Source organism: Aptenodytes forsteri, unplaced genomic scaffold, assembly GCF_000699145.1.
Source record: "Aptenodytes forsteri isolate BGI_AS27 unplaced genomic scaffold, ASM69914v1 Scaffold5, whole genome shotgun sequence".
NCBI lineage: Eukaryota > Metazoa > Chordata > Aves > Sphenisciformes > Spheniscidae > Aptenodytes > Aptenodytes forsteri.
The window spans coordinates 4,922,002-4,946,494 of record NW_008795672.1 but is presented as its reverse complement, the minus strand read 5'-3'; the positions used below and the strand labels follow the sequence as shown (position 1 = coordinate 4,946,494).

The 24,493-nt window shown below is 41.1% G+C and overlaps 1 protein-coding gene across 1 annotated transcript in view; it reads right to left on the bottom strand.

Annotated features, from left to right (window-relative positions):
- Window positions 1–1,166: 1,166 nt before the first annotated feature.
- SPTLC3 (serine palmitoyltransferase long chain base subunit 3) overlaps window positions 1,167–24,493 on the bottom strand; it is an 81,517-nt gene continuing 58,190 nt past the window's right edge. The window contains exons 8-12 of the mRNA XM_009282530.1: window positions 20,420–20,639; window positions 18,147–18,273; window positions 5,177–5,312; window positions 4,025–4,154; window positions 1,167–1,632 (exon numbers count right to left, since the gene is read on the bottom strand). Coding sequence (XP_009280805.1) covers window positions 1,519–1,632; window positions 4,025–4,154; window positions 5,177–5,312; window positions 18,147–18,273; window positions 20,420–20,639 — 727 coding nt within the window. The 3' untranslated portion in view covers window positions 1,167–1,518. The remainder of the gene's footprint in view (window positions 1,633–4,024; window positions 4,155–5,176; window positions 5,313–18,146; window positions 18,274–20,419; window positions 20,640–24,493) is intronic.

Sequence of the window (24,493 nt, the reverse complement as noted above, 5' to 3'; positions counted from 1 at the left end):
TAATATTGCAGCTGTGGGTTAAGTTTACACCACAGCTTTCAAGAGAACATGAAAGTGTGGTACATCTGTGCAACAGAAAGCTAAACATCTCTCATCTGATGTGTTTACAATGACATTTGATAGCGTGGAATGGTTTGGAGTCCATTCTTAAAGCTGCAGAACCGCTTTTCAACTCTGCAAAAAAGGGAAAAAGTCTCCAATCTCCTTCAAACGACTCAGCCCACATAAACCTGACGATAATGCTGCTGCAGGCATTGCAGGGAAACTGCCGGCTGTAACAATTCCTTCAAGTATCTTTGAGCATTTGTCACTCGGGCAGTGGAAAAGGGGACAAGGACATCTTCCCCCTCAGATGACATAATCAATTATTTGAAAAACAAACCACTCAAAAAAGTCTGCAACTAGACAAGTAAAACAACCCCTGACATGCGTAAAACAGACAAGAATATTTCAAGAAATGTTATTAAGTGGATGACTTTAGCACATTTAGGAACGGCGGAGTTTTCAATTTAACAGGTGGCAGAACTGCTTATGGTATCTTGAACTTCACATTCTGTATAACTAACAGCTTCAGCATTATGTACTTGTTAGTGAATTTATTAAGCCCGTAAGTAGTTCAAGAAACTTAGGAATGGGCCCATAAATGTCATCTGCAGTTTGTGAACTGCAAGTATCTGACTGTTTTGATCAAGGTTTTTACGGGAAAGTTAAATGGTTATTAAAATTATTTACTACTGCTACACAAAAAGGGAGCAATCCTGCTGAAGAACTTACGTTGTGATAAGATGTGAAAGGCTGTAGGTCAAATGCGTTAGCAGAAAGCACTTCTGTTTATGTCTAAGCCCAAATTTTTGTACATTACGAAGCTTGTAGTGTATTTAGAAAAGCTGAGAAAGGGTCTGTGGAGGGGAGGAGGCATTTTTCCTTTCCCATAATCAGAAATATACGATCTGATCAGGCTACTTTTCTTGTTCTCAGCATTAGCTGCCTTCTAACATTTTCTGTCCTTGGAGAAATGCATGACAGGGCAACTTAAAGAGGTTACTTTCTGCTCACTCCTCTGTAGCAGTCCACACCAATGTCTTGATTTATGCTCTTTAACAGATAAAAGTCAGTCTCACTGATGAAGCTCATCTATATTACCATACTACGCTGGAATACATTCAGTTTTTAAACTTTATTATTTCAGTCACAATTAAGACTATCTGAAGCCTTTTCATAAAAAGGTGCCATAACAAAAGCTGTACGTTAGCAACTCGATCAATGGATGCATTCATTCTGCATCAAAAATACCGTGAGAAGGACAGATCTCCTGGGGAGGCAAATCTGTATCAATATTTCAGTCTCTTGAATACAGAAATTTGATAAGATAAACTGCAACACCCGAGCTTCCCCTCCTTTCAATTAACTGAGAAACAAAAATTGTCCTTAGAAGGGAAGAAATGCATTCTTATTTTTTAGTTTTCGGGTTTTCCCCCCTTTCATAGCATCATAATGTTCTCTTCATGGGTGGAAAACTTAATCTTCAAGTCCAAGCCTAGTTTCTTCATACAGTTCGGGATGAGATGACTTGGAATACCGGGAATATTTCAGATGTAGAAAATCACCCAATTCATCCAGAGCATTCAAAACCTGTAAGACCATTATACTGTGTCAATTCTCTTGGAAAAGAAATGAAGTTCTAGTAAGCTCTACTTTACAGCAGAATAAGAAGATCATAAAAACATCAATTAAAGAAAGTTTAAAGGGCAAACGGGCAAATTTTGCTTTCATTCTCCTGTAGTGAACATCAATGCAGTCATACATGTACAATAGCATCTACGAGAACAGAATTTACTCCTTCAGTAGGTTATGGTTTTTTAGTAAGTACATTAATTGAGCACAGATGAAAAAAAATGACCTTTTTCTAAAAGCATAGGGAGATAATCCAGACAAAAAGTTATCTTTGCTTGTGCAAAAGGGATGTTTAAGGCAATACTTCAATATTTCCCTATAGATCCCAAAGACTGGAGTTGCCACTGCATTTTCATAGATGGGACTCAGCCAACTGTGCTGATCAGTCTCATCATAAATAGTCTGAATAGTTCAAGATATTTTTAGTGCATTCCATTATCTTCTTGTATTAATATCACAGGCATAATTAATAATGCATTAATATTGTAATGCGATTTGCTGAGCTGTGTCCCCCAACTCTCAGTAGATTCAGAAAGTAGCCAGGGAACTCTATACCATAGAGAAGCTGCTCAGTGTTTTGCAGCATCTGATCCACACTCAAGAGCAGCCAACCTTTTGGCATCAAAGAAGAAAGCAGCAATTTTGATTTTGAGCCTGTTTCTGTTAAGCCACTAAAATGAGCTCAAGAACAGAAAGGAGTAATTTAGTAATGGTTTATGCAGAGAGATAGCTTCAAGGTCATTAAGGAAGTTATTCTTGGGAGCTTGCCCTTTCACGGATCTTTCCTCTTTTTAGTTCCAGGCTGAGATTCAAAACAAATTTTGCCAAAGGGAGAAGTTTCCATTGTGCTTGTTACCTGTTGTTACCCCATTTTTAGGCATATTCACAAAGTGTTTGTCCTAAAAACTTTCCATCTGCAAGTAATTAAACTCAGGGCATTTCCATTCCCCCATACTGTAAGGACATTTAAAGAACGCCACAAATACTACGTCAATGATCCCACTTCCAAAGGCAGAAATACAGCACGTTCAAGAACGATGGCTGGGGAGCGTTTCAGACCTTCACTGGTACCAGGAAGCAGCAATGTGCAGGTAGCAGGAAGTGCGCATGCAGTGATGGCCCAAAAATGTAATGGGCTTGACATTTGGGGGTGGGGAGAGGAAGAAAATCAAAGCAGCAACCTCAAGAGATTAATCTTCAGATCAGCTTCATCGCCTATTACTAGTTACATAAGCCAAAATCTACACAGTCAAACAGCAAAAGCTGACAATGACCAGCACAAGGTAGCTACGCCTTGCTCTATGCAATATTATCTTTATGGTATTATACCTTGTGAAATAACTACCGCACCGTTAAGAGCAGCAGGAATTTTACACTGCACACATGCAAGGCAGATTTGTCGATGTTGTTTGAGAGGGGTCTACACTGGCGTGGGAGCTGGTCAGCCAGGCAAGGCTCCGGCCTCAAGTTCCACATGAATCTCAGGATGCAAATGGAGAGCCAGGGGCTCGCTGCAGGCACAGGTGCTTTCTGCCTGAAGGAGTGGCATCTGACTCAAATGCCTTCTATGTTCAGGGTTTTTTTTGCTTTGACCATCATACTTGTGCAAAGAGAGGAAAAAGAAAGTCTGAAATTTACTGTTAAGCCTCCGTGTTTCATGCCTCTAAGTCAGCTTATTCTGAGAATGAAGGAACGTATATCAAGCCAGGCCAAAAACACCTTCGGCAAGAAAGGGAGATGGAAATTTCAAAGAGTTTATTTTAAACACATTTCTGACTGCGTTGGAATGGAGCTTTACGGTGGAAGTCTCAACATACTCTTAACAGTATTTCTGATATCAGAGAAAGATACAGAACTGAGACAGGCCAGACAGCACCAATTAAACTTCATTAGGTTCAAACAGTTCCAAATACTGTTTGCAATTTCCACCTGTACCCCCAAGGCTGTCCCATATACTTCTGCAATTCAAGAAACACGTGGAAATATGGAATGAAAATAAGGGTATGGAAAACTTGATTTTCAATTATTTCCATATCGTTTCAGGTTACCTACTCTAATAGTTTTGACCTAGCATTTAACTTTTGTCTTGCTGTGTTCTTCATGTAGGTCTTTATTAGTGATGACAGATTTGGTCACTGTTAGAAACAGAAGAACATAACAAGTTAACTGTCCCATAATTTATTTTAAAAAATAAAATATATAAGGCTAAAATACCTTTAAAGATCAAGTGACAAGGCCAGAAAAACAAATGTAAAAATGAATTATTGAGATTCAAAGTAACAGACACACAGCTTCTCCCAACCTCCTTTGCATCTGAAGTTAATTTCAGCAGGACATCTGCTGTGCTTACCGTGTCTAACATCTCCCGTGTATGTGCAGCTGACACACAAAACCGAGCCCTGGATTCTGTGATAGGAGTAGCTGGAAACCCAACCACAACCACCCCGATATTTTTTTCTAACATGCGTCTTGCAAAAGCCCTAAGAAGAGAAGAAGAAGAAAAACACCAAAAGTAAATTATGTCCAATAAACTGACCACAGAGAGAAAACATTCAAGTGTAATAAAACAATGGGTAAAAATCCTGTCTTCAATTGAAGTGGATGGTAATATTCCCGTTGAATTCAATAAGAGCCAGAATTTTACCAGTAAGACTGAGATTCTTTGCTGCTTAACAGCTCATGAAGCCAAGTGGGTGTCAAGTACTAGAAGTGTAATGGCAGAGAGCGCATTGTAGAATAGGCACGATTCATTTATGTCAGTGAAAGGCTTTGAGTACAAATCAAAATGTGTGGGCATGCACAGTCCCTAAGCTTGGAAGAAGCTGGGCTTCTGGAAGGTATGAGGCCTGGGTTCCTGCACCTGAACAGGAATAAAACAATCTGTGTGATGGTTTCTTTGCTCTCACAATTACTCTGCCAGTTTAGGAACCTTTTGTGTAGTATGTATTAGATCTAGAGCACATAGCCACCCTAAGCTACTTGCAAATACTCCCTACAGCTCAACTCTTACGTTATGCTACTCTGACTTGTGGTCTACATGTCCAAGTCAGTGACAAGTGCTGCTTGATAGGTACTGAATGGTAAAACATGCAAAGACCGTTCAAAGATCAGATGGGGAAAAAGAACATCCATCCAAAACAATTCATACATCAAAGGCAATGTATCTCTTTTAATGATTACAAATAATAATAAAAATCTTTTCAAGATTACAAATAATAAAAAAAAAAATCCAAATTCAAAATACTATCAAAAGTATTATTCTAGAGCAAGCTAAAAAAGGATAAGAGAAATTTTGAAAATTCTGAATACTGGAACAGCTCAAAATTAAGTCTAGGGCCAAATTTAAAATAGAACATAACTAAATGATGAATTCACCTAACAGTGCATGTTTCTCTTGTGAAGCATCTACTACACATAACTACATTTTTCACAGTGTATACCAGATAACCTATGAACTTGAATAGTGTTTGCTTTGCCGACAGGTTTTTTTTTCAGTACTTACCCTATCTTACCAGGCATATAAAGGAGTAAGGGGACAACAGGAGAATCATCATTGCCATAAATGATGAAGCCCATTTCATGCAGTCTTCGTCTGAAGTATCTTGTGTTTTTCCCCAGCTGGCGTACCCTTTGGAGCCCTGAAATGAGTCAGTCAGGAGAACAGTCAGTGCAAAGATCATAACTGGACTCTAGTAACAGGCAAGAAAGAGGGCTGTGGGTAACAGTTCAAAAAAGTTTGGCTGAAATGTATATGTTGCTGTTTGATTCATAAGAAAAACATGGAATGAGCTAAATGCAACTACGTTGATTATTATGGCATTGTAGGACAAACGACTAATCTTCCGGTACTTGTGAGGTGCCTTCCCACTGGCAGAAACAATATGTCTTCTGGGGATAGATAGGTGAACAATTCCCTTTACTGTATTGCGCTGAATAAAGCCTACTGAATGACACATACCTATAGAGTAGTAGTTATATGTCTCTGTGGATACAGGACATGTAAATAGAGTATGTTCTTTCTCAAAATAATTCACTATAAAGGGAAACAACCAATGTCTACAGATGTTGATACAGATGCCAGTATATGCATATCTTCTCATTAACAATATTCCACAGGGGTCCTCTTATATCTTAGCTAGTTCTGTGCATACATGTTTGGTTTTTTTTTTTTTTTTTTTTTTTTTTAATTCTGTGACTGTAATAAAACTTAAAGTAGAAAATACTGATTTTGGGTCAGCTCAAACTGATGCTTTTGTTGCAATTTTTTAGAAAGAGGGAAAGAACCTGATAAACTTCATTATTACACAAGATCTGATCTTCTGCAGTTTGTTACCAACATTCAGCATAACTCCAGTTACTCTAATATGCACCTACATATGTAATCCCTTGCTGAGTTCTGCTCAGTTTCTCTGACCTCTTATCTTGCTATTATTATCTCAATATCATCATCTGACAACAGACTTTAGTTATTCAAGACATTCAGACACAAGTTTTGTTCTCTGCATCGTCCCTGGCCTCATTCAGTCACAAATCCACTGATGTGTCCCCCAGCAAAACCGACAGGAGAGTTAAAAACAATTATTTTTAATGAAGGAAAAAGACAAAAAACAGCAGAGAAAAAATGTGCTTGAAAAGTCATCTCAGCCTTTTCTTTTGCAGTGTCGCTAAGGAGGTGGTTTCTGACAAGTGCAGTTGCTTCCCACCCACTGCATACAAAAGGGAAGAGCCACACTCAATGATACTGTAGGTAGGAGATACAGTATGTCCTTTCCCCACTCCACCTGCATTATATTTCATCAGCAAGCTGATATATGCACTGGTCTTCCAATGCTGTAAGGTGCTGACAGGGATGGTGCCACCTACCCCGTACCCCCATGCTGCTCTTTCCCACCGCCTCCCCAGTACCAAGCCTAGGTTCACACAGCCACACGATGAACAAAGCCAGGTCCGTCATCTGCCTGACCTCGCCAGAAAGAAAACTGCCAAACCAGTGTCAAACAGATTGATTCTCTAAACCTAATCGCTGTGCAGCTGCTCGTGCCTGCCCAGCAGAGGTGGTGGGAACATGTGGTAAGACTAGGATTTAGCGGGACACATCTCAGCTACACTCATAACTTGCATTTTCCTGCTGTTCATCAGCCCATACTTTCAATATCACTTACATTGTGTCACCAGACATGAACACTGAAGCCTCCAGTACAACTCATTTCCTCTTTTTCCCTTTGCTTTTAAGGTGCTTTTGCACAGATGTATCACGTTTTCACTCTCCATTTACTTTTTAATTTTACTTTTCATTCGCTTCATTCTTCATTTACTATTTTCTGCTGTCACCCTTCTCTGACTGGATGCCTGTTTCCTGATTTCCCATCTTCCTCCTTGTAACCACAGCGGCCGGTTAGCCGTTTGTAGCTGCTGCATACCACCTTCGGCAGATTTGTCCTCAGACCACATTCTGCCCCACCACCTGCTGTGGCTTTTCTTCCTATTCCCTCTTGGCTAAGGTGGGGATCACCACACCTACATAAACGTCTTTTCCATTAATCATTTCTGAGCGCGCATAGGTTTGAACAAGATCTACTGCTTCATCTGTTCTGTATCTTCCCGAGTCAGGGTTCTGTCAATGTTCTGGCTGGGAAATTTATAGGGAAACTGGGACTTGCTTCACAGTGATCAGTGTTTCACTGAACAAATTAAAAGATCTCATAAAACCAGCGCATTTCTAACTTTATGCACAAAACTGCCCACGCAGACAACCTGTTAGTTACAGTTTCAGTCATTCAGTTTAAAGCATTCGGTGGAAGAGATCTGCTGGGTTAGAAAAGGCCACAAATAGTTTAACCATCTCTCTAATGCTGCTAAAACAAAACCAGCTGTGCCAGAGCAAGGAAAACAAATGAAACACAAAAGCATCCTACTACAAAGCTTTCCAGTCACTAATAAAAACAATAGTCTGTGGTATTTCCAAAAATATTTTTGGTGTAGTAGATCTCAAAGAACCAGGAGGAAATATTAAGGAGGAGGAAAAATGGGGGCAGGGGAGATGGCAAGGAAAGGGAGTTAGAGAAGAACCGCAGAATAATGTGTCTGAAGTCTAAAGAGAGACTTTTTCCCTTGTTAGAATTTGTAAAGATGTTATTAGCACCTCCTGAATGCCCAAATTACAAGGAGGAGGGTGGGGGAGCAACCTGAACTAGGGGCTCAAAACCACTGCTGCTTCTTGCTATCTTAGCAGCCCCTGAGCTAGTTTCCAAACTCTCAGTCTACAGCATTTGAAACTACTAGATTTTCAATTAGGGAAAGTTTTCATAAATGCAGATGTTCTTGGCGACTACAGTTTAAGACTTGCTGCCTTCTCCTTTCTATTCATCTGTTTACCACAAAGCTGGAAACAAAGTGTCAGCTATGCAAGATTCCAGGCCGTTCGGTATTTATCAAACTATATGCACATGGCCCAGAGTTGATCAGTTCATCTCTACTTATTTTAGGTACCGGAAATTTAGACTCCAAAGCAAGAGGGGGAATCCAGCAAAGGAAATATTAGAGCTGAAAGAGGAGTTTCCGGCAACGCCCCAGAAGTCGAACACCTCTTCCTTTTCCAATCTTCCCTTGCTAAATCTATATCCTCAACCAGTTTGTGATGGGATGGATCCCCTTTCCAGACTCCCTATGGAACTCATTTCAAGCCAGCCAGTGCTGATGCAAAAGAGCCACTTTAACATTTTAGCAACATCCCAGCATAGTAATTTCAGTTGCAGGGATGCATTAAAGGGCCAACTAAAAGATCAGAGCACTCATATATATCTGGAGGGAAAAAAAGCACATTAGGAGATGATTGCTACACACGCTGTATTTGCGGGTGGGTGGCTGGGAGTAACCTATTTCTTTACCAAGTGTCAACACTTTCCTTTCTCATGTTAAGTTTTGTGGTCAAAGACCACATGCACACAGCCATCTTATATGCTGTCCTGATAAGAGCAATAAAAACCTTACAGTTTGTAACTGTATTTCAGTGCTCTTTTTCATTCCTTTATGGGACCCTCCAACATCAGATAAGGAGGCAGATCTGAGCAAAATGTTTATTTTGGTCTCATTGGCCCAATTTTTCCCCCACACTGCAGATTAAATCAGTGTAAGAGTGATGAATTCAGTTTAGAATCAGATCTTAGTCCAAATTCACTGTGGTATGTTTAACCAAAGACACCGCATTTAAAAACTATTTTATTTGATTCTTGAGACTGTGATCTTACATCCTTTATTATTTATTGAGTGAAAATCTGCAGAGTCGGACCCTTGAGCTAAAACGATATAGTTGCATCTATTTGAGTGTAAGAATTTACCTACACGGTACTAATTAGAGGATCAGGTCCTTAGACAGTAAATATATTTGTTCAAAAATTCTTAGTTTGCAAAATTCTTGAGGATTTACAGTCTATGCAAATAGCTTATAGCACAGCATGCAGGATATCCAGATAGTTATATTCCATAAAACATGTGAACCACAAGGCAGCACACGTTTGCAGAAAACAGCCTGGACAGGGAAAACTGACCCTTAGCTAATTAAAACTAAGCCCACTAATGCTCCAGAGTTTTCAGCTAAGGTTGAGCATGACCTTATTAAGAGCTCTACATCTTTTTATTAGCTGAATTAAGAAGGGACAGAAAGAGAGAAAACTGAATGATAAAGGATTCTTAAATTTCACAAGTTATCTTCACGCTGTTTGGAACATACAGTGATACACAGCCAGCTTACTGGGATTTTGTTGAAATACAGGATTAATTACCTGGATGGTACAACAAAACCAGATTTACTGCATCTGCAATCCACCTACTGCTGGCAAATTTGGAGTTTACATTTGTTGCACCGCTTTCAAAATATTTCGTTTATTGCAAAGTTCTAAGGTGTTGGCAATTCTGTGAAAAATGCTGATTATGTTTTTATTTGACACGCATTATTGCATATTGCCAGTTTTAGCTCATTAATTTCTGCAGGCTTTTAGAAAGCTTTATAGCTCAAAATTAATATGGTTTAGTTTAAGAAAAAATACAAAGAGAAGGTGAGAGAGAGAAATGATAAAAGATAGTGGCTTGCTCGTAATTTCTTTGAAGCAACAAGCTTTTTAAGAGAGCCACTTGGAGTAACAGACTCGGTAGATGCTTTGTCACACGCCAGGCTATGGCTTCAGACCTGCTTTCAGCGAGGAGCTGCCCTGGAGTTTGACAGCAGGAAGGCATCCTGACTACACATCTGAGGGCCTGATCTCAGGTGGGTGTTACCTGGCACAGCTCCACGCACTTTAATAGAGCTTTGCTATTCATGCCAGCTGAGGACCTTATCCTGGCAGCGAAAGAGGTAGTAAAACTATCAGCTCTCTGAAACAAAAGCTTGTTTTCCTCTTCCAGAGATGTCTGCTTTTCACTGCTGCAAGATTTTAATAAGCAGAGAAGCTGGCTGCGTTCAATTCCTGCACAAACGTTCTACCTTTGAACTCTTCCTGTAGGCTTCTACCCTTGGAAATTCTGACTCAGTATATTGAGAACAGGAATAAGCAACCTGTAGCCTTTCATATCAAGATCTCAGGTGTATTTTAATTGAAGGAGAGCTATTTTTCCTGAACCCGTTCCAGGAAAGATAATCCCACGCCGTACTTTTTTTTGGCATGCAGTGGACTCTTCAAGACACAAATCCACCTGCTTTAATCTTCTCCAGCTGTTGTTTCATAGGGTCTTTCTAGATAATTAGTTACACAATCAAACTTTTACATACCGGTGTCAGCGTGTCTCTTCAATCTGTGTTCCTTGGATGGAGAACTCTACTCCCTGCCCTCCTCTACTAACAACTAGATAGTAAAAAGCAAACTTTCATAGGCTGAAAAAAAATTTGGAAAACAATAGTTCTTCCCCACTAAACTGTTGCAGATGGACAGATTTTCTTTTTTTCCTCCGATTCCCTCATAAGAGTAACACACATGTACCTCCATGTGCATTAAATCACAAATAGAATGCTATAAAACCGGGGTGCCTAAAGGAAATATGTTCTCAGATAAAAAAATCTTTATAAAAAAATAACTTTGCTAGGAATTGGGGAGAAGTGAAGATATTTTCTTCTACAATCTAATGCCAACTAGAAACCTAGTAATTTCAACTTAATTCAGCTGCTAAATAAGCCCTTAAGGACTTATTTAGTCCATCCAATTTTAACTGTGGACTGCTGCAAAACACTTTCCAGAGCAGATTAAGGGAAGAAAAAGTGGCAATTTCAGCTGAAGCAGAAAGGAGAGAAATTGTACGAATTCTGTCATTTTTACCTTATTCCTTGAATGAGTCAGCTATGACTACCCAACACCTTATCTATATTCAGATATATAATGTAAGCATTCAGCGTCCCGCACAAAAGCAGGGACAGAGCAGCCAGCCTTGGCTGAGCCTTATTTACTCCCAGCACAGGTGATTAATCACAAAGCACGTCAGTCCCCCCGCTGAAAGCCAGCCAGTGCACAATGCGCTCCATCTGTATCACATTAGGTGTTTCTGAAATGCCAGTGATCTAAATGCCGTTAGAAAAGGCACTTCTCTCCTTTGTGCTCCTCGGGCTGATAACAGCGCTGGATTCCTTGGGCAGTGGCAAGCAGCATCTGGAACGGAAGAGGGATCCTCATGCTCTATCCCGGCAGCAAAGACACCCTTAAAAAGTGACTGTGTCATGGAGCTGCATGTTGCTGTTCTTGGGAAAGCATAGCTTGCTTTGCTGGGGGACAGGCTACGAGTCAAATCCAAGTCTGATCACAGGTCACGCTCTGCCTGCAGTTAATACCTATTTGTGAATACAGGGGACACCTACCCATGGGTAGGGTCAGCTAGAGGACTACAGCACTGGTTTAACTTTGAATATGGAAAAAGTGACTTCATATGAGGTAGAATTTGGTCAATCCTCAGAGCTCTTGCAAATCACTGCAAACACTATTACTCCAAAGCCCCTGCTTGTTCAGATCAACTGACCCTCCATGGATACATTTGGCTTCCTTCAGGAGGTGGACCGCGTGGCAGGTGGCTCCACTGGAACAGCGTGTCTCACTCATTTTGAGTAAAGGTGGCAGAATTTAGCTCTGTTTCGTCATCCACTGCTGGGAGAACATCTGTGATATTCAGCTCAGACAAATAATAATCGTGACAGCATATTATCATCATTAGCGTCTTCACCGTCATAGTGACTGGGAGCCCTAGTCATGGAGCCAATGCTGTGCAAACAGGGAATAAATTCACTTAAGCGCTTTAAATGTAAGCACATACTTATTGGGAATATTAACTTACTTAAAATTAAGCCAGGGTTCAAGCATTCTGCTTGATGAGGACCCGAGAGAAGCAATCATCTCAGAATGAAGCAGCAAAATGAGAATTTGAGAGGGAACAGTAAAAAGCCATACTTTAGTATGACTGATTCTGTAAGCTGTTTCGAGCAGGTTCAAGGGGTCCGTCGCTAAGTACCTTGCAGTATTAAAGCTTACGGCTATAGTTTCACGATCAGTTCAGTCTGGCACAGAGTTATTTTGCTGCAAAAGGGATCGTTCCTCTTGGCTCCAGCTGCTCAAGTCCTGGCACTGGGATTCATGTAGCTACATGGTAGATTGGCTCAGGGAACCAGTTTGGCTGCAGGCTAACCATTTGTGGGAGGGTTGGTTATTTTTCAGCTAGATCAGTTCTCTGATTTAGTTCACTGCATGGCTGCACGAATGCTAATGCTGGCATGAGGAAAAGGGGCACGAATAAGGGGATAGGCAGGGGGCGAAAGGCAAAAAGGAGGGCAAGACTGCCCTTCCTGGCACCAGTGCTGGTTTATGCCAGGTTGTAGTGATGTGAAACTAAGGTTTTTGAGTTTACAGAGGACCCTGACAGGCAAAGCTAATGTTTTCAAAAGATCGCTGAGCACAGATAGCAGTGGAAAACGTTGGAAACTGAGCATTTTAAGAAGCTGGTCCTCCAGTTATACAAAAATCTAAGGCAGACGGAAATGTTTTAAAAAGGAACCTTTTAAAAACAGATCTTTTTAATGCCAAGCCAAAACAGAAAGCAGTGTTCTGCAGCTTTTCGCAATCTGAATGAGCTCAAACGCAAGAACCCAAAGTCTGCTAAAAACAAAAATGAAAACTAGTAGTTGCAAAAAGATAAACCAATCAGCACAAATGGCAAAGTAAATTAACATTTTAAAGAAACACTTTCTATCTAAACAACCTCAGGAATTATCTTTTAGCATAACAAGGACAGTAGATTCCTAAGGATAGGGGTTTAAATTTTTCAGCATCCCATAAAAACATATGAAAAATGCCTATTGCTGTCGGTGAATTATTGTTTGCCATGCATTAAACAGAAAAATGATGCCTTTGCAAATGCTGCGATTTGCTTTTTACACCACAATAATTTATTATTAGTCATCAGGAAAATTGCTTTAGATTTTTGAGCAGTCTTAACTCTGTCTGCCCAGTGGTTCTATTTTTTACCTATCAAATTTAAATGTAAAAATATGCTTTTTGGTATCCCAGGCAGAAAGGGGGGAAAAAAGGTCTGAGGTCACAGCTGGAGGGGCTGTGTTGCATGCAAGTAAGTATACTTGAAAATTTGCACAGGGTCCAAACACTCTGAGTCAACTACAGTCTCATCATGGGGATAAAACCACTAAGGCAGCTGCTGAGTTTCCTGAGGTATCTCCAGTGGTGTAATGAGAAGCCACGAGGAGAACATATAAAGAATAGCTATATTATGAATTATAAAGAGTAAATGCCATGGGAACTCCTGCTTCCCATATCTCCTAATAAATGAGGAGAGACACATTTGAGATGAAAAGGCTTAAGACAGATAAAACTATTTTTTTTTTTTTTTAATACTATATGAACTGAACTGTGAAACTTGCTGCCTTATGACATTACTAAATGAAATACAGCTACCAGAAGTTCATACACTTTTGAACAACTCTATTATAGGAACTATGATAGTATTTATGACATTATGTAACCAAGAATAAAGGTGTCTTGTTCTACAAGCTGTCAATTTTCAGTCCTGTAAAACATGGTATTGAAAAATGCCAGGACTTGTACTCTACTAAAAATATGATTTTACATGAAAATGGAAATACATTTGCAATTTTTGTTGTCATTCTCTGACTCTTCTGACACAAGTCACTCAAGAAACAAAGGACTTGGTCATAGTGACCCCAGCCTACCCCTCTCTCCCAGGTAGGAACAACTATGCCTATCAGTTTTGAGGGAACTACTATCTTCTCCTAATTCAGCACTTCTTGTGCTTCATTTTCTCAAGAAAACATGGCAAAACAAGGAAACTGTAATAGCTGGCTGTGTGCTCTGCAGTATCCTCCCAGTCACATTATCATGACATTAACGTCTCACAACTATTACAAATATTGATATGGGACATTCCCATACATTTATAGATGGTTTCTGTGGGAGATACCATGTCTTCTCTGTATCTTTTTACTTATGTCAGTGCAAGGCTTTTAAAACGAGAACTTCCCTGTCCAAATTGGAGTCTCCTGCTGCAAAGGAAGGTAAGCACACCTCTTGCTAGCACACTTCCACAGCCGTTTGCTGACCAGGGAAGAACAAGGAGTGTCTGAGGTACCAGCATTGGTTTGGAGGGTTGTGTGTTTGCTATACTTTCTTGCAGACACATTCGTCCCTCTTCCTTTCCTTCCCCACACCAGGCTCTTTTTGTTCACAACCTCTCCAGCTCGTCTTCTCAGCATCTCATTTTGGTCCTGTTCTCCATCCTTATCACCCACTTGTTATCTATTCACTGTTGTGCCTCCTTTGCTTGTCAGAGTCTCTTCTGTCTTTAATCTTCCTGGCTCATCTCCCTCGGTGCCTGACAGTGCAGGATGGGCATAGGTGCTCAGGGTCCCAGTCCTCTGCCCAGGCTCTAGGTGGGGGATGCTCTGTTCAGGCCCCCCAAACTGAGCTGGAAGATGCTCCTTCACTCAGTGGATCTTGAGATTTGTCAATGTTCATTTCAAGTAGAGATTTTTTAGAGACTTGTAACATCACAAGACTCAGATGGTATTTCATAGATGTGGCAAAAATTATAAACTTGGCTATCACAGTCCAAATCTTCATCCGAGAGCCTGGAGAAACTGAAGATCTTCAGGGGAAAAAGGATTTTTTAAAAATCCCCCCCCCCTTTTTTCCACCCCCTAGATTATCAAACCCCCATATGTATATCTAGCCTTCTTCTGAGGAAGGACTGAAGCTTTTTTGTTGATATGAAAAAATTGTAGCCTGAAACAGACACCTGCTGTGGATAATTTTCCAGCTAAACAGTTAAGGTTTCATAGAATTATTTTTGAAGTGCTAACCTGTTCCTTCCCTGTAATGTACCCCCTGTGTCCATACACGTCTATTCATATCCTGCAGTCATGCATCCAGTGTACTGATCCTGTCCTAGAAATGCACACCCTGATTCCTTTTCCAAACAACCATATTCTTACCAATTGAAAATAAAGGAAGAAAATGTGGGAGATCAATCATTTGGATACACACCAGGATAAACACAAGCAATATCGCTGCATTTCTGGCCTCCGACATTACCCACTACATAATTCCACCTATGCTACTCTTTTCTAGATCAGCTGCTTAACAAATTAGGGGAGAATAACTAGCAAGAAATTGAAGGGAATGTAAAAGCATTCTATCTGGGAAAATATAAAAGATGACTGTGTGAAGTGCTAAAAAATATAGAATAAAAAATTTTCAGAGCAGCAATTTAAATGACCAGATTAGTCTTCCTTCTCTTAGTTTTCTGTTAATCTACTGAGTCATCAGTCATGAAGTTCAGATGTAGGAACAAGCTGAGTTAACACACTTGTCATCCCATTATTTCATACTCTTTTCAAGAAGCACCCTCGAGTTAACACGGAACTTTTTAGCAAACTCTAATTTCATTCTTTTCCAAAACAATCCCAGTATTTTTTGCAAGGCTCCCTCCCCTACAGAAATGCCCTCCAGAGGACAAGCCATCAGTGGACATCTCCTTATAAACGATTCCCCAAATCATCCTGCGGAAAGGGAATGCCATTTGAAATAAATCGCAAAATAAACTCCTTTTATCAATTCAACAGGCTTCCGGAGGACAAAGGGTCCATACCACCCTGTGGCAACTCTGGTTGACTTGAAACTTCTCTGCCAGGTGTCTCCGCTAGACGGCTCATGCTCTCACAAGGACTGCTCACATGCAGGATTCACCATTTTCTATGATAGTAGACCAAAAGAACTCAGCCAAGGCCGCTGTTGTCCTTGGAAACAAAAATATCTAAGAAGAGACAGTGCTTTCTCCCTTCTGTTCTCCCCTCCTTTCTAAGCCACCACCTTCCTCTCTCTTATGCCAAAGCAGCATTGTAGTGTGGTCCAGCATAACATTCTTTCCTGTGTTTTGGGTTGTGTGGGTTGGTTTTTTTTTTTTTTTTTTTTTTTGTAGTCACAAGACAGCCTAATGAAGGGAGGCCCACATGAAAGAAAAACCAATAGACTAAAATAATGAGTCTGGCTCAGAAGGGCAAGAAACATTTTTACACATCATAGCCAGTTTGCTAGCCTTTGTGCAATACTCTAAGTTGTGATATATGATTAATTCATTTGTTTTTCTAGTCATTTGCATTTCATATTACAAGACAAATTTAAAAAAACCTGACAGAACACTAATTTATTTCATAAAGGAAGACTTAATAAGCACTTATTTTGTGCAGAAATACAAACACTGTGTCATTAAACAACACTGCTTCTGGAAGAGAAAATGCTGCAAACTCTTAGCCCTAAGACAGTTGGACACGCACATCTTAAAAGCCTCCATCTTGAACCAAGTTCTCCTATTAGCCTGCACGGAACTGCACGCAGAATCACGCTAGCCGAAGATCATTTTTAGGCGGCTTTGAAGGTTTGGAAGCGCTCTGCACGTTTAATGTTTTACACGCGGCATCTGTGAGCGCCTTAGGTGGCTCTGGGGAAGGCTCGGTGTAAGACCGCCCTCTGACGGCAAGCGCTTCCTACAGCCAGCGCAGGGAGCCCCGCAGCAGGACGGGCCGCACAGTCCCCAGGGTAGAAGAAACATGTCAGAGCTGGTCCCTTACGTTGAACAGGATGCAGGCGTCAGCGCACGCAACGTTGACCTTTCACATTTCAGGTTGGAAACAGTTGTTACGCTCTAACTTCTCTGCCAAAATGACAAGAGCACCGTTTCCTCGTTGTCTACACGTTGCGCTGGAGTTTTGCTGCACTTCGTTATTGCACTCAGCAGAATTTGGCACTGGGACTGGATTTTCTAGCCCTCCTTTTGTACACTGGGGTCTTGTAAATTCTGGCCTCATTGAAGGGCTGCGATAAACATCTTAATAGCTTCATGTCTATCATGGTTTGAAACCGTCCTCTAGGGCACTGCAACAGAATAGTGCAGAGCAGTATCTTATCTGTTCTCATATACCCTTTTTCCTTTCCATTCCCACCCTGCCCCGGTCATATCTATCGAGGAGGACTAATACAGAATAACTGTTAGTCCTACACAAGGTAAGAGAAAATAGCACAGCACAGTTCTGCAGGACGAGTATAAAAGAGGTCGCCCTTCAGAGCAGAATCTGTGTCTTCAACTGCATGTTACACAGTAACATGATTCTCGGGCACTCCGGACAAAAACTCTACAAATTCAAAACCCACCAGCTTTTCTTCAAGTCGGGATTTAAGTCCTAGAACATTGAATATGTATCAGTATCACTTTGAAACAGTAGCAGATAGATAGGTCACACAGTTGCTTTGTTGCTAGCTCCATCGAAAGCATGTTACACACAGGATTGGACGGTAGCTGCATCTGCAACTTCAGGAGAGGAGTATAAATAAACCTAATTTTTTATAAAGGCACCAAGTAGTCAATGCTTTTGGGACAAAATGTACTTGAAAACTAGCTTCAGGACACCATAATTAATGCCTGAGTGAGGTAGGAATTATTATAATCATCTTCTCATGCTATTATTTAACATACAATACCTGTTTTGAAATTCTGCACCATGCTTGAGTTGCTTGCCATTTTGGAGGTTCACACTTACAAAGAAGCTAAACTGACAGCATCTAGCCCATAAAGGAAGGCATGTCCTTATGAACCCCTCCTACAAAGTCAGACAGTCTACTCAAAGGGCAATTCATGTACTTCCATTTGCTGCTGCTGCAAAGCAGAGTGGGCTGGCAACTATAGAGCCAGAATTCTGGAATATTTCCATCCCTGATGCATGTGAATGAACGTGGAAAAAGAAATAGAGGTGATAGTAGTTAGAAGTATGATGATTTGGATATTAATTTTACAGTAAGAATTATTTCCTTTGGATTGCAATACCATACTACCTTGCTGCTGGGTGACATTTTGTGTGCGCCTGTACACAGTAGATGCTTTGGTAGTAATTGAAATAAGTAAAGTTAAAGAAGGCGGCTTACCTTGTGTTGTCCCGTCTAGTCCCATGAGACATTTCATTGCCCTGATGATTTGCTCTGCTACGGGTGGACACATAGATGTGGCGTACACAGCACTGTGAGAATGAGTTCGTAAAAAGTCCACAAGGTCCTTACACAAGCAAAACAAAGCATGAATGAGCTTTGAGCTGGCCAAACAGCAGATCTCCCTCTTAACTACTGCAGGAGTGAGAACATGCGAAAGGAAGAGGATGTTTCACCAGTTATTGGTTTGCTTTCTTGGCTGCTACTCTTAATACATAGCCTGAAGAAACATCAGGCAGGTGCAAATACTTTACCATATAAGTGGGGCAATTACAGCTGAAACAAAAGTCTGGAATAGAATAATGTTTACTTCTGTGCTAAGACTGATTATAAAGGAGCCAAAATCATTTAAAGACCAATGAACAGCTGCACTTAAAATACTGCTCAGTTCCTCTCTGGGAACGAAGCAAAGCCTACATGACATCAGTATAGTTCCTCTGCCACAAGACCTAACCCAGGGAAAGCAACCTTACTGGGATCTCTCTTTGGCTATTAACATAAACTTCTTTCAACTGAAACTTTCCATCAGTGTGGCAGGGACAGTCATGTTAGAGTCGGTATAGCTGCTTTAACATTTCCTTGTATAACTAAGAGAACAATCTGTGCTCCTAGAAAAAGCTTTGATGTACTGTAGGCATGTCTAAAGCACCAGTAACTCTTCTGAATCCAGGGACACTGTAGGAATTCAGCACTTGATTAAGACCATCACTGTTATGACAGCTTATACCTCCTAGTGCAAAATGTCAGAGTAACAGCACACTAAAAGCTGAATGCATATTAGCAAGAAAGGGATGAGGCCTGCTTGAAAACCGCCTTTGATAAAAAATATCACCAGGAAAAAACCCAAAGAGAATAACACAAATTATTGCCAAAAAAGCTGTATGAGTCTATGTGGTAACTCCAATGCTAAAGATAAAGATTTACCTAACCTTATACAGGTTATGCATTGCTATATTGCAGTTGTAATCCTAAGGGTTTGATCAAATAGCTGAGAAGGCTTCTGTGCTCTAGCTGATGCAGAATAAACAGTGCCACAGTGAGTTTTTGGCTGTGGAAATGAATATAAGTGTGCTAAGTGTGTTGGCAGCTGCCACCAAGGCCCGGAAGCCTGAGGCAAAGCTTAGTGATACACACAGGCATGAAAAGAGCGACCCACTTTCATTTAAGAAAACTTCCAAGGATTAGATGATGAATTACTTTAGACTGCTTTTCACAGGTCTAGGCTTCCTATAATTTCTAGCTACATTAGCCACATTGTCTTTGGTAAGAGTTAAACCTTCAGATGCAAATTCAGGAAGCAAAGAAAACAAAGAAAATTGATTCTTAATGTATTATGATAGCCTGTTTTAAGATCTCCAGGGGCAAAACCAGAAAAGACAGTAAGAAATATACACTCGATACTTTCTTATAGCCCTTTTATTCTACTCAAGTGCTACCCTTATTAATGTTATCCTGACAATAACCATATGGGCTGTCTAAACAGGCTTCCTACTCATTCAGCAAACTACTTAAGAAATACATTCAGCAGGGTATGAAAAGGGTAAATAATCAGCAACCACTTGATATCTCTGTCAAGCAACAAAACCGAGGACATTTCACAATGGTGCTGATTACGCTTTCTCTTCTTCTACACCCCCAGTTGAAGCAAGCTCAGCTCTACTTTTTGTTGACATCTGTTGTTGGCAGGCGGTTGTTTTGTTAATGTACGCAGAGCAACTGAGGACACGGATTTTACTACTGCAAAAGGCCCTCAGTAACCCTCTTTCTTCATCCTCCTAAAAAATGCAACTGTGACAATCCACAACTGTTTAGGAATTTTATTATCAGTGGATGAAACTGTGGTTTTAATCTCTTAATATTGCTCCATACACTGTTTACAAATGTGAAACAAAGTAATGAGCAATCTGCATGCAAATTAATGTAGTGAAGTATATTTAGCCAACCACAACGTGTCTAAACATTTCCAAGACAAACAACAATCATCAGGGTGGCACAGAAATACCCAACCCAAGCAAATTACATAATATGAACATGAAACAAAAATAAGAAAGTCTGGCTGTTTGATGTGCATTTGGGATCCAGACAAAAATGGTACTAACTTTAGAATACTGCTCCTGCAAAGCAGTCTATGCGAAAAGATAATGCAATAGATCATACATAATAAGAAGGTACTTCCCCCCCTTGATGTTAAAATGTTTGTGTTTTCCTTTTACCTTTTTGCCAGCTATGTATCCTCCAGCTGCGCCAAAGCTCTTTGTGAACGTTCCCATTAATACGTCAACATCGTCAGGACTCATACCGAAGTATTCCACAACTCCTCGGCCCGTTGCACCCACCGCACCGATGCTGTGAGCTTCGTCCAAGTAGAGGTAGGCTTTGTATTTCGTCTTCAAGGAGACTATCTCTGGCAGGCGCACGATGGACCCTTCCATGCTGCAGATGGAGAGAATCATGGATGAACAACAAATCTTGTACTCGCTTTCTCTTTAAGATACTGCCAGAAAATATAGGCATTAATTGCCTCACTCCATGAAAGATCTTCTGGAACCTCAATTTGTATTTACAATTCAAAGAAAAATTGCAACCCTTTCCCATCTGCAGGTAAGTATAAAACAGTCAAACAGTTTTAGAATTCAAACAATCAAAACTGGTCAAAAAGTCATTGAACATTTGTAAATTTTCAACATGCCAGAAAGGAGAAGGAAAGATATAAAGCACGGGGGAGATACTCACCCAAAGCAGCACATTACAATTCAGTACAAAACAAATATTGTAATGAATTATAAGGAACCGCTGTAATTCAGTCTGGTCCTTGCTTACTTCACCGTCAGCTACTGTGGTAATATTTGGGGGTAGCAGCTCTAGAGCAAATTACCCTGGTGCAGAGTAGTTGGGTCTAACATACACAGGAGATGGGCCACCTGAAATGCACAGATGGTGCCATAACTCAAAGCAGCCCCAGTCTTCAGTGGACAGAATCAGGGATTAGAAAAGGGAGCTCAAATCCTCTCTTGCCAATTGTTTCTCCCCATACGAACTTTTTAGGAAATGCAGCCTGCTATGTAGTACTCAAAAGGAAAAAATATTTCCGTTCTTTTTCTTATCACTTTCTTACAGCGATGCAGGAAAAGGAAATGTTCTGAACTTGCACTAATAGCGTACTGAGATTTGTAGAAATAAGAAGAGACGATAATTCTTTTGTTGCTGGTAATCACGTCAGTAAGTTAGAAGGCACAGAGGAGCTGTACAGCAAAATGAAAGCCCAGGGAGACAAATAAGAAATGCACTCTAATCCCATAAAGATGACATATCAATAGTATTGCTGTGAAGATTATTGTGTCTTGAAAACCTTTGTGAGATGACTACAGCTATGCTTGGATATGCTCTGATGCACTAAGTATTCATTTCATAATGAGTTAGACATGTACTCTTACACTAGCTCTAGTGAGCAGGTCTTTAAATGCTAAATACTTCCTAGCAAAAACAGTGAGGGCGCTGTGTGCCAGGAAAACCAGTGCTCCGTGGCTAAGGCCTGTGGCTAAGGTTTCCGACTGCAAATGCTACAAGAGTTTCAGGTAAGCAGAAATCATAGAATCATTGAGGTTGGAAAAGACCTCTAAGATCATCGAGTCCAACCGTCGGCCCAACACCACCATGTCCACTAAACCATGTCCCTAAGTGCCTCATCTACTCGTCTTTTAAATACCTCCAGGGATGGGGACTCCACCACTTCCCTGGGCAGCCTGTTCCAATGTTTCACCACTCTTTCAGTAAAGAAATTTTTCCTCACATCCAATGTCGAGTTTGTTCCCAAATAGCATGTACAAAAAGGCAGTGCGATCAACACAACTACTTGGCAATTTTTAGATCCTGGACCAGTGGCTTTCACAGATTGTTTTATTGCCACTCTAGCTGCACTATGCAGCTGGAAGCTTGGTACCACAAAAGCGGCAGGATGTGCTTTTAGCACTTGGGAAATTTCTGACAATTTTAGTCCTTCTTCAGCCTTTGGTCTGAGTAAGCTTGGAAACAGCTTGGTCTCCAGTTTTGAAGGAGACCTGCCCGTAGGCAAGTCTCCATTAGTTTGAAAGAACAGCACGGGGGAGCAGCCATGGACAAGGGTTGACTGTGCTGTTCATACTGGGAGGTTCGGAGAGTGGCTGTGTGTGCCTGGAGGCATATTTTTGGCTGTCAGGTGACTGCTGGCAAATCTTGCCCTTCTGTCTTGCCCAGCAAAAGAAGAGGCAGCTGTGGGGCTATATATCAGCACCAAAGTCTCTTGCAGCAAAGAAGGGTGGGCTTGTACTGCAAGCTCCTGAAGGCTGGGCTTTCTCACTTTTCCCAAATGGCGCTTGGCAACTGGGGGAGAAGCAACTTCAACCACCACAGCTATTTTCCTAATGAATACAAGGGCAGAGCCCACAGTCCTCACATTAGCCCAGAGTCAAAGCATTAGTCAGCTAAAAATTATACTGAGCCACTGGGTGTGCTTGGGCATGCAGCATCGTATCATCGTTCTGGGGATGGCAGCTTTCGGCCGCGTCTGGTCGGCCTGCAAGTTGGCTAATCTTGCCCTTCTATCTTGCCCAGCAAAAGAAGAGGCAGCTGTGGGGCTATATATCAGCACCAAAGTCTCTTGCAGCAAAGAAGGGTGGGCTTGTACTGCAAGCTCCTGAAGGCTGGGCTTTCTCACTTTTCCCAAATGGCGCTTGGCAACTGGGGGAGAAGCAACTTCAACCACCACAGCTATTTTCCTAATGAATACAAGGGCAGAGCCCACAGTCCTCACATTAGCCCAGAGTCAAAGCATTAGTCAGCTAAAAATTATACTGAGCCACTGGGTGTGCTTGGGCATGCAGCATCGTATCATCGTTCTGGGGATGGCAGCTTTCGGCCGCGTCTGGTCGGCCTGCAAGTTGGCTATATGGTCAGAGAGTGACTGGTGCCAAGGAGCACCTCTGCAGAGGGAAGCAAATAGGCATCCCACCCTCCACCTTCCAGCAATACTTGGGCAGACCAGCTAGGCAAAGAAGGACAATAAGAGTTTTTCCACGTTTACATGGACAAGATTAGGCTTAGGGGCTCATGGAGATTTCAGATGGGAGAGACAGCATTTATCTTCAAAAAGACAAGAGTAAAAATGGTAAATTAAAAATACAGAGCTTGATTTGCTGCATATTTGTGGAATGGAAGCAAAGTTGTTGCTGATTCATAGAATCATGAATTCATGAATACATAGAGCTGGTACATGGCTATTGCAAGATTTAACCATTAAGAGGATTTAATGAAAACTTTTCTTACTAGTATGAGTAGGAGATTTCGCTTTGAACTCTAAGCTGTTTAGCCAAACAAAGCACTTGTATTCAATTTCAGTGTTGATTTACTGCTCTTGAAAGATGCTGGCTGACATAAATGTTACAATAGTTGACAGAGGTCCTAACATGGCCTTGAAGTGTCCATGGAGTAGACAAAGCGCTGCTAGTTTCATGTATGTTTTCACGTGCTGCCATTCAAACAGGCCTCAGCCCTCCTGATGGCAGACGCAAGAGCTGTTTTGCTGCCTACTCTGTTCTTGGTCTCTCTTTTGTCCCTGGGAGATGGTCTGTGATATAAACACCGCTCTGTTTAGAATTGCTCCAAGATAAAGCTCACTTCACATAACCTCTTGGGTATCCCAAATGGAAAGTTTACTGAATCCTTCAGTAAACATTGATGTCGACTGAGTTTAAACCAGAGCGCCAGAAGTGAACTGTAATTGTTCTGTCTCAGTCTGGTTGTGTCACTTTTACAAAGCTGTTGATCTGTTTCCAGATCTGCTCAAGCACACAGGGCACATCAAAAAAGCTGGATGCAGATGGACATAAGCTGGCTCTGCCCAGGCCAGACATTCTCATCACGTGGTATTACATCCTGTCTTGTAGCAAAAATTATTAGCTTGGTGGCAGGGATGTAAAGCTTCTAGATTGCAGCTGACCCTGGTCACCCTTGTTCGGCGGGTGGGCACAAAAGCTTGCTTCAGTACACACTCAGTTTGAATGCACTTCCAGATGTGAGGAGGTAATCCAAAATTCTGGGATCACTGAATTTTGAAGCTGTTCAATCACTGAGATTCTTCCTGATGCAGCTGATGAATTGTGGAGCCAGGTGCTTTGAGAAACAGGAGGTGTGCACTTGTGCTGGTCACTTCGCTTGGAACAAAGGCTTGCTCTTGACAGGATACTGACAGTTTTTGTCCAGTTTATTTTGAAACTTCTCAGGAAAAGAGTTTTCTACATCCTACTATGGTA